Source organism: Xenopus tropicalis, chromosome 4, assembly GCF_000004195.4.
Source record: "Xenopus tropicalis strain Nigerian chromosome 4, UCB_Xtro_10.0, whole genome shotgun sequence".
Lineage (NCBI taxonomy): Eukaryota > Metazoa > Chordata > Amphibia > Anura > Pipidae > Xenopus > Xenopus tropicalis.
In genome coordinates this window covers 32855179-32871710 of record NC_030680.2, presented here as the reverse complement: position 1 = coordinate 32871710, position 16532 = coordinate 32855179, and the positions used below count along the sequence as shown (strand labels likewise).

Here is a 16532-nt window from a genome sequence, read left to right as displayed (position 1 = left end):
CTGCTGAAGAACAGGACTTTGCTACGTTAATATGAAAACTGCAAGTCTCTCACCCTGATTTACAGCAGAGACGATTTCATTCAAAATGTTTCTTTCTGTGCCCTGTCCCCTAAACGCGCTACATGTCCCTGACCTGCAGGGGGCGCTCCGCACTCATTTTCCCCAGCAGCTCCACTTTCTGTTATGTCCCCAAACCCTCCCCCTCGCCTCTCCCCCTCTCCCTCTCTCTCCGCCTTTATGATCACATGGACATTTTTTAAAAAGTCTGTCTTAGCGCATCGCAATGTGCGGGAGCTGAGTGCGGAGGAGAAGAGGTGAGACACAAGGTGGGTGCAGTGGGATATGAGGGGCGCTGAGGGGCAGGCACTTACCGGCAGGGGCACCTATGCGCTGTGCCTGCTGGGAGGTTTATGTGAATTTGGAAAGCTTTAAGTTTGACTCTGGGCAAAAAAGTTCTTGTTGGAGCCCTCTGTGCAGGGAGTGTATATGGGATCACCTGGTGATGGGCAATGTGCGTATAAGGGAGAATAATAGCGCTGCGTATGGATAAAGGGCAGGAGAGGGGGCTCCAGGGTGTCTGTAAGGCAAATAATATACAAGATAAACATTGTCACTTCAAGGGTTTTCATTCAGGCATATGATGGAATATGGTTTCTCCTGCAATAGCTCAGTGGCATTTACATCATTCTTATAGATGATAGATAGATAGATAGATAGATAGATAGATAGATAGATAGATAGATAGATAGATGGATAGATGATAGATAGATGATAGATAGATAGATAGATGATAGATGGATAGATAGATAGATAGATAGATAGATGATAGATAGATAGATAGATAGATAATAGATAGATGATATATAGATAGATGATGGATAGATGATATATAGATAGATGATATATAGATAGATAGATATATAGATAGTCAGATAGATAGATAGATAGATAGATGATATATAGATAGATGATGATGATAGATAGATAGATAGATTAATGTCTTTAGAGGGAGTGCAAGCAAGGGGTGGCTACCTGCACTTTAGTGGTAGCAAGCGTAAGTGGCTACCATTCCGTGAGGGGGTGCAAGCATTAACGGCTACCATTGCTTGAGGGGTGCAATTAGGGTGGTGTGGCTACCTTTGCAGGGATGTTTACTTCTCCTTTAGGGGGTGCAAGCAGGGCTGGCTACTTTTTCCTTTAGGGAGTGCAAGCAGAGGTGGCTACCTATCCTTTACTGAATGAGAGCAGGGATGGCTACCTATCCTTTAGGAGGTACAAGCAAGGGTGGCTTTACTTTAGGGAATGAGAGCAGGGATGGCTACATATCTTTTAGGGGGTACGGGCAGCAGGCGACCGCCTGTCCTTTTAGGGGATGCAGGCAGAGGAGGCTACCTATCTTTTAGGGAATGAGAGCAGTAATGGTTAACTATTCTTTAGGGGGTACAGGCAGGGGTGGCCACCTGTCCTTTAAGGGGGCGCAGGCAGAGGTAGCTATCTTTACTTTAGGGGTGCAGGCAGAGGTAGCTATCTTTACTTTAGGGGTGCAGGCAGAGGTGACTGCTTAAATGCCCTATGCCCCAGATAGCAGTAGGAATGTAAATAAACTCCTTTAGATGTATTTGTGCCTCTGAGAAGGAGTCAGGAACATTCTGTGTTTTTTCAGGGGTTGCAGACATCAAGTTGCCAGTTGTTGAACTGCAACCCTGCAAAATCTGTTGACAGCTGAAGGATTTCAGGGAATGTTGGAAGGAGCAGTTTAACGACAAGCTGGATAATTGTTGTTTGGATTATAAAGTATGGGCCCCAGATGCACTCACACTGTGACTTATATCCTTATATTGTACAACAGGGGTACATTGCTCCCTATAAGTGCATCAGAGATGGACCACCTGCAGCCTTGCAGCTCCGTAACGTGGGGGTTTGCTGGTGGGACATCCCTGAAGCATATTTATATTTTTCTAATTATATTGAATCCAACCTTCCCACAATTCCAGGGACCCCACATTCTAGAAGTACTAAACTACATAAAACCTGTCATAGGCAGGTTAACCTCCTAGGCCCACCATAGAACCTGATGTCTGGGCCCCACTCTTGCCAAAAGAAGATGCAAACCGTGCCAAATGGTAAAGGTGTTTGTTTATATACAATGTAGACCTAAGGTGGAAATAAAAAAGGGAAGATGGGAATTGACCTGGCCTGGGGCCCACTACGGCCTAGAAAGATATCCATGCTATGGCCGCTTTGTCATCTTAAATGACGTGAGCTATGCTCCTTCTATATGGCATTGTTGGACTGCAACATGCAGGACTCTGCTTTGTGCTGTCATTTGGATGGTTGATAGTTGTGGTTTAACAACATCCAGAGGAATGCAGGTGGGACTAGCCCTTGTCAGGAACTTAGTTCTAAATTGGAGCTGCCTTTTTCTACCTGTCTCCTCTCTGCATAGGATTATGGTGAAGCCCCTGTGTAAACCAATGGAACAGATTTTTGTATTCCTGTCCCTAAATAGCTCGGAGATGCCAGGCTTTGTATTCCTGCCCCTGGCCTTGATTTTGTCAGACTTGGCATGATGGCTAAGGACACACGCAGTGTGTTTGTGGGAACCTCCGCTTTCCCTATTCCCTCTGGCCGGGGGCCAAGCAATACTGCTCTACAGATCTGAAAGTCAGAGAGAATGGGGAGAGGAGATCGGGAGGGCAGGAACTGCGCCGATGAACTGTCACCGTGGATACCAGTCAGTCTGTTTATACTCCATGTTCAGAATCTTCCCAAGCCCATTTTATTTTATTATTTACTGCCCCTCCTCTTTTTTATTTACTTTTTTATAAATTTTGAATTTATTTCACTCACTGCTTTGAGAGCTATAGCTGGCTTCGTCCCCCCCTTTTATGTTGGGATTTATTCATGCAACTCATAGTACTAACTAAATGACATGCATACACTGTCAAATGAGTCTAACCCCCATGAGCTTGCAATCTACAGTTCACCCCCTTGGCCTTTATTATTGTATTTACATAATACTAACATATATTGCATTTCAGTAGGAAACAGGTGTGTTTCCCAAAGTAACAGGACATTTTGTATTTGTGCCTGGTTTACTTTATTCATATCTTGTTTTTCTCATATTTTCTTTATTTGTTACCCTTCCCATCTTTACCCATTACATGCAGGTTACAATGCTCTAAAATTGTATAAATATATTTATATATATATAGCCGCGCCAGCTGCCACTTCCTAACTTGCACCTCTGAATGACGCGCAGGGTAGGGGACACCCTGTATGCCACCCCCTGCCCCTCATTAATACAGTGCTGACTAACTCAGTGTGTTAATGAAGGCAGCTACAATTCTTGGCACAGCAAAACTAAGCACTAGTAATGTGTGGGTTGACAAAAAGTCGACCCTAACCCCCTTCTCCCAACCTATGGCCAACATGGCCCAGCAATCCACCTCTATTTATACACCAACCCCATCTCTGACATCACAAAGGGGGCAGATAGAGCAGATGTGCGCATATAAATAGAGGTTGCCGGAGGTGGAAGTGGGCATAGTAAGGTCGACCCACTTATGTAGAGGCCAGCCCAAACCCACTCAACCAGTGAGAAAACTCATGGGTCCCTCAGGTTTCAGCCCAACCCACACATTACTACCAAGCACAGAGGCTGGTGGCTCTTGGCACCAAACAGTGTGTAAAGTGCAAAAAAAATGGGCAGTTCAGGCTTTTTTTGCACTTTGCACATCGCGTGGTGCATTGTAAATGATGCTAATAAAAAAAAAAAAAGCGGGCTTTATAAATAATAAGGCAAATAATTAACTAGATAAAAACATGCAGATTCTATTTCTATGTAACCATTTATGGTGCATGGTTTGTACAGCACTAAGCTAATATTGGACACTAATTATGACTCTTCCATTTGAGTATGGTCCTCAAGGGTTCAATAAGTACGGTACCACTGAAGTCTCCACTGAAGTCTGGATCTGGAGTCTAATGCAATACAATACCATGATAAGTGTCATGCTTGGCATTCCTTGTATATGTGACTCTGTTTGTTCAATTTATCGGTGCTGATTAAACCTAATTATGTATTTCTTATGTTTGAAAAGTCAGATAGGTATGGCTGGTGCCCCACATCTCAGAGCTTTTAGAGCTTAAAGGGAAAGTATAGAGATGCTAAACACTATCTTAACTTCCAGATATAAATGTATTTTTTCTTTATACACGCTAGCTGATTGCACAAATTGAAAGGAAACCCTGATACTCATACAAACCATTCCCCACCCGACTTGGGCTCACAGTGTGACTCCTCCCTCACCTTGTTCAATTGTGAAGTGATGGATTCTGGGACTTATAGTCCCCCTGTTTTCCATAATGGGTAACGCACATATTCTTTGGAAAGCACTTCAAGTGCCAAAATTCATCGCTTGGAACAAGGTGAGGAAGGAGTTGCATGACTGAAGTTAAGTTAGTGAATGCACCTTAAGCCCAGTGAGTAGGCTGCACTGTTACACAGCAGACCCCTTGCTGACCAACAGAAGTCCAAGCCATTGTCACTTTTATATGCCACCCATTTGGGTTACAAATGCTTCCACAAGCTAATTGCTACCTCTAATGCATTCTGAAACAGGCCAGTATTTTTATAGGACCTTGTATCTTTTAAACTGTGCAGCAGAACTGAAGCTGGTTTGTTTGAGCTGAAAAAAAAATGGAGCTACAATTTTTGCATTGGACTCAAAGGGCTCTTTCTCACTACTGAATGCAGTGAACATACAATCTGTTTATGGTGATCTTATATAGACTTCTACCCCTTGATTCACACATAGTAATAGCCAATGGGCTATGAACAGTTGGACCAAAGATGGTTGGATCCGGTATTTGACAGACCAAATTAGATTACACTTACACTAGAGTCAATAATATGAACTCCTTAAACTAAAAACTATGTGTTGGTGCTATATAAATAACACAAAGCATATAAAATAAGTAAATATTGAGTTGTTATAGTTTTTTTTAACTTGGATGATGGAGGTTTTGAAAGTGGGTGGGTGATGGAGCATCACAGGGTATTTGGTCTGGAGCAGCTCCAGATTTGGTTCAGGGAGTTTCTTGATGAGTTGGAAAGCTAGCTGAGGCTGAAACTGAGAGTTGGAAGCCAGCCCAGGGCCAAAGTTGGCTAGGGGACCAGCCAGGAGCCATAGCTGGTAAAGATGGAGTATGGTAAAGATAAAGTCATGGTATAACTTATGCAGATTACATGATCTGTGTTGAGTACTGGTCAAACTCTTTTTACAGATGGCATCCTGGCAAGAAGGCTCAGTGTGATACAAAAAAACAAACGAAAGAACAAATATGCAGAAGCTGTGGCTGATCCATCAAGCACAAAGATAGAACTGTCAAAAGAAAAAATCTGAAATACCAAGCAAAGTTTCCCAACCAATGTGAGAGATATGGAGTCTCTAAAAGAGGAGAGCAAAGGGCATGGTTTCCAGAACTTCCAAGAATTTGTTTCCCTGGGAGAGAGAGACATGGACACCTGTGATAAAGTCTCACCAGGCCAACCAGATGTTCTATTGGAACAGAAGAAAAATAAAGGAAGCTTTAGGAAAGAATGTCCATCCATGAGAACTTCAAACAGGTCTACCTCCAGCACATCCACCTGCTCCTCACTGGCCTATTCATCCCCAGAGAGTGACCAGGTGTTTAGTGAGGAAGAGGAGACGCCGGCCAAACGCAAAATATTGCGCAAGGTGAGTGATTGCTGTGGGAGAATTGAGTACAGGTATGGGACCTGTTATAAGAATGGTTTGGATCTGGGGTTTTCTGGATAAGGGATCTTTCCGTAATTTGAATCTCCATAACTTAAGTCTGCTAAAAATCATTTAAATATTGAATAAACCCTATAGGCTTGTTTTGCCTCCTATAAGGATTCATTATACCTTAGTTGGGATTAAGTACAAGGTACTTAAGGAATCATTTTTAAAAATTAGAATTATTTGCTTATAATGGAGTCTATGGGAGATGGCCTTTCCGTAATTAAGATTTTTCTGGATAATGGGTTTTGGGATAAGGGATCCCATACCTGTACTGAATCATGTCACATTTTTATGCATGGTCTGGAAAGCAATTTAACAAAGTTGTGTATAGTTTTCCTTATGGAGCAAGTATTCTGTACGTATGGTTTGGGGCTCAATAATGTGTTACATAGTTGGTCCTCAGAATCTTGTGTAATGATGTGAAGTTTCTTCCTAAAACAGAAAATAGTAATAAAAATGGGGGAATATACTGCTTCTAAGCCAATGTTTAGGGTAGCAAAGCTGACTTAGGTTGTTCACTTTCAGGTAAGCTTTTAGTTTTATTTTTATTTTGTATTGTTTTAAAATTATTTGCCTTCTTCTTCTGACTCTTTTCATCTTTCAAATGGGGGACACTGACCCCAGAAATCAAAAACTATTATTCTATGAGGCTACAATATTATTATTTTTTTACCTTTTATTACTTCTCTTTCTATTTAGGCCCTCCTTTCTTCATAATACTCTCTTTCAGAGCTAGGTTAAAGTGGACTCTAGTAACCAGATAGCTGGAGAGCTGCTGAACAAAAAGCTAAACAATTCAAAAACCGCTAATAATAAAAAATGAAGACCTTTGCAATAGCATTCTCTACATCACACCTGTAAAGGTGCCAACATATTCCGCAACACTTTACAGAAACTTTAGATCATTTACATAAGTCCCTGCCCCAGAAGAGCTTACAGTCTATGGTCCCTATCACATTCACACAGTCTATGGTCAGTTTTATGAGGAAGCAGTTAACCTTCCTGTGTTTTTTAAGAGAGTTTCAAAGTATCTGGAGGAAACCTACACAAGCACAGGGAGAAACTGCTTATAGATAGTGACCTGGCTGGAATACGTAGAATCCAAGGCAGCAGTGCTAACCATTGCACTAAGGGTAGCAAGATATTCAGTATAATGAAATAGTATACTGCAGAAAGGGCAGCTATTGACATAAAAAACACAAAACCATTTAACATATGACAGTAGCTGTACCATAAAAATTATATACATCATTTTAATTTTATGTTATTCTAATGAAAACTTTCGGGTATTATTTTTGTTCAGGTTACAGCATCCCCTTAAGCAAGGAAAGAAAATACTCTGTGTTGTTGTTGTACAAAGTAACATCATTATCAGTGGGCGCAGAATGCAAATAACACCTACTGAGTTGATAATGGTAAGAAACAAACAAGAATGAGCAGTTAGAGAGTAGATGGGAATGTCAGAGACAAAATTATAGGTTGGGAATCTATATCTGGAGCTTTGTAATTCTATTACATGGCAGGGAGAATGTGGAAAGAATTTAACTTATTTAGCCTGAATTTGTGGATTGTTAGCCCATGGCCTGAGGCTGCACGCACCTTCCAAATGGGGGCACATAAAACCAGTTTGCCCCTATTTCCTCCAAAAGTGGTTTGGCTTACCAGATAAGATTTTTCGTTCCTAAATGTCAAGTCATACTTTCTGATACATAAGATAGCTTCATGAAGTGGTTGGATGGTTTTTTAGCAAGTGAGGGAATACAGGGTTATGGGAGATAGCTCTTAGTACAAGTTGATCCAGGGACTGGTCCGATTGCCATCTTGGAGTCAGGAATGAATTTTTTCCCCTCTGCAGCAAATTAGAGAGGCTTCAGAAGGGGTTTTTAGCCTTCCTCTGGATCAGCTAGCAGTTAGGCAGGTCATATATAGGCAAAAAAGGTTGAACTTGTTGGACATGAGTCTTTTTTCAACTTAACTTACTATGTTATTATGTTTAAGCCATTACAGTGATTCTGGGTGTTTTGTGTCCCATTGGGTGATAAAACAACCAGAATTACTACCTGTGCCATTGCCGTAATGGTTTGTACCTACAGTCACTGACATTTTTAATAAGCAGCAAGAGGAATGTATAGGAGGAGCTGGCCTAAAGATTAAGCTGATCCTGGATCTCAAGATAAAGACACAAGGTCTTATTTGCAAAGCATGGAACAGGGTGAAAAAACAGGTGCAAAGCATGGTGCATGTTTTTTGTATCCTACCCTGCACTTGGGTCCCAAAGGTGCTTTTCCCATAAGAACAACACAGCATAGATATTTTCATGAGGGGCAGCTTGCTCATCATTCAGATGGGAGCCTTAATGGGTGCAGAATGAAGGACCGTACAAAGTGCTTTTGGCAATGCAGTGCCCTAAGGGCAGTGACACACAGGAGATTTGCCGAAGTTTGCCGGCAAATTGTGGCACCGCGTATGCCATTCCACTGGCGATTTACATTCTAGCCAGTGGGATGGCATTGCGGGGAGACAACGGAGATTTGTCGTGCAGCGTTTCTGTAAGTACTCATGGCTGTATTTACATAAAGATAAATCTTACTTAGTTTTTACCTTTCCTTCTCCTTTAAGCTATTTTCTCCTTAGCCATTTTAACTATTGACAGTTGGAATAAATGTGAGTATGACATACCTGCTTGATTGTTGCCAGAAAAAAGGCAATTAACATGTTTTTGGGCAACAGTGAGATATTCTGCAGTGTCTCACTGTTGCCCGAAAACATGTTAGTAAATTAGGGCCCTTTGTTTCCTGAAAATTGAAATAATAGTCACTGTTTTCAGAAAAGACATTAAAATTGTATGTAGGAGAGCATTCCTCCAACCATCTGCCTGTTGGATCAGTAGAACCCTGCACTGGGGGTTATAGATAATAGCATGCTGACAATAAAACAGACCTGTCTCCCGCCTGTTGTATCTCGGGGCTGTGCATCATTATTTACTTCCAGCTCTGTTATTGCCGAGTGACACTACTATTTAATTTATTTTCCATTCCATCTAGATTAACTTTCTATCCTATGAATAACATATGGGCAGATGATGCTTTTGTAGTTGGGCCAGCGCTACAACATTAGCAAAGAGATTGACCTTTTATGGTGTTTTTAATTACACAGGATAAAGCTGGATTTATAAAGATAGCCTAAAACCATGGAAAATGACTGCGCATCTGTAAAAATGAGTATCCCCTGGAGTCACATTTAGCTTGATGTGTGCCAGGTAATAAGAATAACAGAAAGCAAGCCACAGTGCTAGTGGCAGTACCCATCATTAGGGAGAGAGGCAGAGATTGTTTATGCACTTAATCACTTAATCATAGGTTCAACAGTATAAAATTTGTTCCCTTGTGCAACCTGGAGGAATGGTATAGCTGTTTATTTGACGTTCTAGGGTTCAAGCATGAATGGAAGAGCAACTTCAAAGTGATAAACACAATGCAACATTGACGCTATTCACTAAGTTACTAGTGAATACATGCTCCTTACACAATTGGGCAGACACTAAGCATCCCTTAAATTGCCTCCAGACTCAAACTGTCATTAATTATAACGATTCTTTTTCATCAACATATCCGTCTTGGCCAACGTTAATCTGAGGCTAACCCTATAACTGCCGCCGCGCATTGGAGCAACAAGAAGTGATACCTTAATAAAAATATAACATGCTTATGAGTCACAAAAGGGGACACTACTTTGCACTAGCATTGGCAAAAATGTTACGTACTGGGTACATGTGATTATGCTGGAATTCTTAGCAAAAACGCTGCATTATAAGTAAAAAGCAGTTTTTGTTGAACTTGCATTATCATTTGCTAATGTGATGTTTCTAAATAACTTAAAAGATATGCTGCATTCTAGTTAGGGTACTTCAAAACAAAATGTACTAAGCACAGGATGATGATTAGTACATTCTATGGTCCTTTACACACAACCACATAGGACGCAAGAGGCATGAGGTTTATTATTTCGGAGAAACAGGCAATTAGTGTAGCAGTGGGTAAGGAATTCACAAAGTATAAGGTATTTCCTATTGAAGGAAACTGTGTTACCCCCCCCCGGAGTGGTTAATATTGACATCCTTGGTTTCTAGACTAAATATTTCATTTACACAATTCAGAAATGCAAGCCCAACACTGCGGGGCTGATATACTAACATAGCTGCATAGAAAAATCAAATAGCACCATGGCCCTCCAATATACCACATTTAATGAAAACCCCCACCGACCTTTGATTAAAACTTTGCCTCTCTTGGGGTCCATAGATTAGGGACTGTGAAGATATTATGGACACAAAGAGTGCACTGGAATTACAACTGATAAAGTCGATTGATATCAATTGATAAGACATCAGTTGATGGAAAAGCCATGAACAACATCATCATGTCTGTCCCTTTGCTTCCTCCATTACCCTGACTTTTCCCTAAGTATTTTTGCAACAAATTACTTTTTGTACTGTTGGGTCAGGTACCAGTGAGTAGCAGTTCCTCTCGCAAAGTTAATGTCCTGCAGAAAGTAAATAAAAAGCAGGCCTCCTATTATGTTCAATAAGGTGACTAAAGGATCACCTATTTTGAGAGTGCCCTCCACATGCACAGTAAAACAAAGGTTAACCTGAATTTAGAAAATGATCTTTATCTCTGCATGATGTACTGCCTGCAGGGAATGTGGGATGGACAAGATGGAGAAGACAGAGTCGGATCACTATCCGAAGTTTTAAATTCCTTGCCCAATAGATGTTCAATCTACATGAAAAGGTTGAGTGCTTCCCTGCAAATTCTAAATTATATTGTTTTTTAACTGAAATGCCCCAAATCCACCCTCAGTCCAGCTGTTCTTACTTATCCCAAAGCGGAGCTGCTTCTGTAAATCAAGCTCGGCCCGAGGGCAGTTCAATACTTCCATAGACTGGAGCCCCATTGTAATGCACAAAAGACCACAAAGTGGACAGGTCTTAACAAAGAATGGGCAGAGTTTGGGCAGCTTTTACACTCAGGTAACTTAAAGGATAAGGAAAGGGTTTATCACTGGGGGGAGCAATATGTCAGGCACCCCTGTGAGTGAGTATAATCACTAACCTTAGGCAAGAAGGAAAGAACCCTTATCCCTAAAAAATGCACCAGCCTGGTGTACTTCTCTTTTAAGAGCAACATGACATCTTCTTTCTTGTCCTATGGTTCCCTTGTGATTTCCCTGGGCTAAGGGCAACCCAAAGTGATTAACCCTTTCTTTGTCCTATAAATCTGGTTGTTGTTTTGAGAAGGTTAACAGCGGGGCATCTCTAGTAACTAGTATTAGCTGCATCACTTAAAAAATTGGCATTTTTTCCAGCTATGGGTAAGGGCCTGGCCAAGGTGAATAAGCACTATAAATCATTAAGTATTGCTTAATACATGGCGCTCTGAATGCAGTATTGTACGTGGGTTGTATCTGCTCCTCCATCTCAGTAAGGCATGAGGAGCTTGCTCATTAAATTTGTGCTATTATGGCCCCATGCAGAGGGGTTTGTCATTATCTGAAAAAATGTTCCATTCTTGGTCTCAGGTTCTTAGTCTGTGTGGTCTGAGGTTACCTGAGAGCTCTTTGCAGGCTGCTACAAATATAAAGAGTAAGGCACAGCCCTGCAAAATAAAAGCTGAATTGCACAGTGGGTATCCTGCATTTTACTTTGCATATTATTGCTGCTTGTATGGGAACTCCTAACTAATGAAGTTATGTGATTTTATCTGTGCTGAAGCATCAAGTAGATTGCTAGTTCCCCAGACAAAGTAAATAATAACTTGTTCAGGAATGAGAAACCTCCAACCATTTGCAACTCATTCTGGAAGGTTTCTGTGTGTGTCCTTCAAAAGGTATGAACGAATAGCTTATTGTGTGAATATGGTTACTAGCTGGAACTGCCACATTGCAATGGGTGCTTGTATTAAGCAAGAGGCAGCAAATTTGTGCCTGTGGTGGGAAGAAAAACAGAACTGAGCTTTGAGCACCGTACAACCCACCACAGTAAGCTTTTATCTGGCAACACCAGCACCACCTTATTTTGCCCTGTCTTTAGTTACCTGTCACTGTGCATGCTATGGGCCAGAACATGTTTGGTTTTGTCATTAAAATGCATGGTTCTCTCCCCTGGACAAATTCTGCTGAAAAAAAAATCTTTATTAAGAGGGGTAAACAAACAAATATAAAGATGTAAACACCAGTTAAAGCTATTTCCTTCCCCTTTCCTCTGGTTTTCACTATTTTTTTCTGTGGAATAAAGAGACCTGCAGCAATTAAGGACTATCTTCTAACCCGATAATAGCACTTAAATATAGTTCTGAATGGCCTTCTAAAGCTTCCAGGCTGTTGGGAGTCCACTGGCTGCATCATTTCTCTGCCATTTTTACTTTGTTTTCCATATTTGCATGCTGGTGTAGTGCTTGGCATTGCTGTCTCTTAGTACTGGCTTTTGGGGTTTCTTTTAGTCATGGCCCTATCTGTTGTAGTATCTCCCATTGTTTGTGTGGTTATGCTTTCATAGCCCCACACAGGATGGCTGCTTAAAGGAAAACTATACCCCCAGAATAAATACTTACCCAGCAGATTGGTTATATTATGTTAACTGACCTTAAAGAATCTCACCAAATTGGAATATATATATCAGTAAATATTGAGCCACCATTTAGTGATGGGCTGTGTGCTCCCTCAGAGGTCACATGACAGGAAATAATGCAGCTCTAAAGGTGGCCATACACGTGGCGATCTGACAATGTTTCGTACGACCATCGGTCGCACGAAACATCGTAAGATCCGCCACACACCATTCAGGGCTGAATCGGCAGGAAAGGAGGTAGAAACAATAGGATTTCTGCCGATTCAGATCTGAAGGGAGAATTTTGGTCAGGCGCCTTCTATGGCGCCCGATCAAAATTTTCCAACTGGTCCGATTGGCGAGTCGGCCGATATCAGCAGCTTCCTGCGATATCGGTCGACTCGCCGACATGGACAGAGTTCTGCCTTTTGCTCCCACACTTCTTCCTGTTACAGTTAAGGTGGCCATACACGCACCGATTATCGTACGAAACGAGGTTTCGTACGATAATATCGGTGCGTGTATGGCCACCTTAACTGTAACAGGAAGAAGTGTGGGAGCAAAAGGCAGAACTCTGTCCATTCATTGGCTGATGTGACCTAGCATGTATGTGTGCCTTGGCTTGTTTGTGTGCACTGTGAATCCTATGATCCCAGGGACGGCCCTTAATTCTTAAAATGACAGTTTTTTAGTACCCAATAGCCCATACAAGTATAGGACCCATTATCCAGAATGCTCTGGGCCAAGGGACTGGATAAGGGGTCTTTTCGTAATTTGGATCTCCATACCTTAAGTCTACTAAAAAATTAATAAAACATGAATTAAACCCAATGGGATTGTTTTGCATCTGATAAGGATTATTTATATCTTAGTTGGGATCAAGTACAAGGTTCTGTTTTATTACTACTATTTACTACAGAGAAAAAAGGAATCAGTTTTAAAATTCTGAATTTTTTTATTAAAATGGAGTCTATGTGAGACGGGCTTTCTGTAATTCAGAGCTTCGGGTTTCCGGATAAGGGATCCCATACCTGTACTACTAAAAAGGTATATTTGTATGAAAATGGTTTATTTAGATGAAGCAGGGTTTTACATATGAGCTTGCTTATGCAATATATTTTTTAGAGAGACCTACATTGTTTGGAGGTATAGTTTTCCTTTAACTGACTTCTGATGGATCTGGCCCTGGTTTGGGTGCTTGTGTTAAGAAAATTAGATAATTACAGGTGCAGGGACTTCTTTCTGTTACCTTTCTCTTGTCTCTTTCTCATTCACTCCTTTCCTCCCCTCTGGGCGCTCTTCCCACCCTCCCCTTCTCGCTCTCTCTGTGCTGCAGAGGATTTCCCTCCTGCCCCTGACGTCATTGGTTTGTGGTTTGCAAACAAGAGAAACAGTTCTAAGAATTTGGCCGTGACTTGGCTGCCACGGGGTGGGGTGGGGGGTGACAGTGAAGTGCAAGTTTAGAGAGAAAATCCAGCAAAAGTGAGGCAGCGAGTATCATCTGTTGTTTTTGTACAGCGCAGTTTGTGGGCAGTGCAAAGAGGGCATATACCCTGGGCCTAGAGCCTTAGAGGGACACACCTAAAGTGGACATGTCTTTTGTACAATTAAAAATGGCTACAGTTTGCATCAAACAACAGACATACTGAGTATCTCCATAACCAAACACCCCTGTTACAGAGGCTGCTGGGAGTTTTTTTTCTAGCTGTGGCACCCGCAGTATTTATGGGAGTACCTTGTACAGTACATAGCAAACCCCTCCTGCCTGTGTTTTACCATTGCATCTCTTTCTTACATTTTGGTTCTTTGATCTGATTGTAAGAGGAGAAAAAGAGTATTATTAGATCAGAGGGCAGGGATAGTCTGCCTGTCAGCACTGCGGTCACCCACATGGTTCTGCAATGTTATTTCCTTCTCATAGTTTAGCTGTGCTGCCTTTCATGTCTGTGCAGTGGTGGAAAGCTCTTCCTTTCTACGTACCAGGGGTTACCGGTCTGTATTTGCCTGCAGAGAAATCCCCTCGCTACATGGAGATTTCCTTAGCTGTGCTTAACTCCTTGCCAGTATTCCCAGATTGTCCCCTCCAGCTGTTTCCAGAGAGGAATCTGCTAAATATGGAAGCTTTTTATTTTGCCCATACCGGGCTGGAGCTAGACAAAGATGGGACGCAGGGTATTATTATAATGAATGTCTAGGAAGAACTAAGCTCCATTTTTTCCCATCTTGTTGCACTTGTTGGGCATCACACACTATATTGCTAGTAGGTGCCTGGAGGTACATTGGTGAATCCCTCTTTGCACATCTGCCCTTTACATTTTTCATAAGCCAGACATGTACCCCCTGCCTGCACTGAGAACCCTATAATTTCCATAGGATTGCAATAGATCAATAATCATGCCATAAAGTGTATTAATTACTGGTTGGGCCACAGTTTGGTAAATAGGGGTTCAGTAAATTAAGGGTATAGGTGCTATTAAAATATAAGTATATGATCAGCATTGTCTATTTTTGAAGCTGCAACAAGTAACTGTGTGTTATCGCCCTAATGCATTCCCTGGCCCTGGGCGCAGCCGTGGGCTTGGCTGGTTCCCTGCTATTTGTTGCCTGCCTGCCAAGCTAGAAAACCCTGTGTGTGGCCACAAGGGTACGCAGCGCTACAAAAGTACAAAATACAAAATGACACACAGGGAGGACAAGTGTTATAATAAATAAATACAATAAATATATATAAATGCACAAGTGCCATGTGGTATGAGACACAGTAGGAAGGAGGTCCCTGCCCGGTAGAGCTTACAGTCTAAGTGGTTGGGTAACATACAGGCACAAATTGGAAAGGTAAGAGTGCACCAAGTGAAGGACTAGGGAAAATAATGTTTTTGTGCTCCAGTAGGTAACCGCTGAGCTATTTAAACATCATATAAGATAATGGAGGGAAAAAGGGCTTTGCCCGAAACATGTAGTGGAACACACTAATAAACACTAATTGCAGCAAAGCCCTGCAGTGTCAGGTGTCCTCCATTATCTTATATGATGTCTACATGCAATTAGTGCTACAACAGGAGCACAGGAGTGATAGCCTGCTTGAATGAGGTAGCTGAACTGGAATACTGGACTTGGAAAGATTTTCGCTGAGCTATTTAATCTATGTCTGGTGCTAAAGGGGCAAGGTGGCAGCCTATTCTATTTAACCTACTTCTACATACCATGTGGTTTTAACAGTATATGCTTTCTCATTCTCAGCCGCACCTTAGCACACGTAGACGCCGGCTGCAAGAGGCAACTAAGGGTTAAATAGTAAGCTGCACAATAAGGGAACTCCCAGTGTATCCGGGGATTCCTCTCCCCCCCCCCCTTATGTCCTGCACCACAGCACTGGCCTTGTATAACACACGTCTTGAAAGGGTTATTTAACAAGGCTTTCCTTCTCTTGTAACACAGCACTGATACAAACCGGGTTGCACATAACTGACCACACACTGCACGTAGTTTTGTCAGTGTGACTGTGTTGTGATGTGTAAGATTTGAATATGTGTGTATCTGTGTATAGTGTGTTCCTGTTTGTGTCTGTTCCTAAGAGGGGAAGTAACGGCTGAACAAACAGACCCTAAGGAGACAGGCAGCATGGAAACTATTCTAATAATGTAAACAGAGGGATAGAAGAGAGAGATCCCTGACTGAAGGAGAGGGGTGGTGGGTGGGGAGAGACCCCTCCTGGTGCTGAGCAGGGAGAACTCATGTCTGGCTCAAAGACTAGGTGGGAACTACAAGGAAAAGCAAAGGGGTATCAGCCAAACATGAGCTTAAGTAAAAAACAATATACTTTTTATAGTGGGGGCTGAGATAATATGGTGAACTGGGGAGACCCCTGCATGTTTCTCAGGTGTCTTCACTCTCTCTGGAACAGGGGCAGAAGATACATTTCTTCCTGTTTGGAATGAGGGTGTACAGAGAGTTCTTGGCCTGGTGAGGGTGGCAGCCCAAGACACTTGAGATAAATATCTTCAAATAGAATATTAAGATATATCTTCCAGCCTAGAAAGGAATGAAGAGATGACACTGCCTCTTCATGGTTTGCACTCTCATCTGGAGACAGCAGCTCAGTTACAGAGTTCAGT

General features: G+C 41.9%; 1 protein-coding gene across 2 annotated transcripts in view; it reads left to right on the top strand.

Annotated features, from left to right (window-relative positions):
• Positions 1-227: 227 nt before the first annotated feature.
• LOC100491113 (inositol-trisphosphate 3-kinase B) overlaps positions 228-16532 on the top strand; it is a 31585-nt gene continuing 15280 nt past the window's right edge. Inside the window, exons 1-2 of one of the 2 annotated variants that reach the window (XM_004913655.4) lie at positions 228-314; positions 5290-5744. In XM_004913655.4, coding sequence (XP_004913712.1) covers positions 5445-5744 — 300 coding nt within the window. In that variant the 5' untranslated portion in view covers positions 228-314; positions 5290-5444. Of the gene's footprint in view, positions 327-5289; positions 5745-16532 lie in introns of both variants that reach the window. The other variant, XM_002937513.5, reaches the window with a different exon arrangement.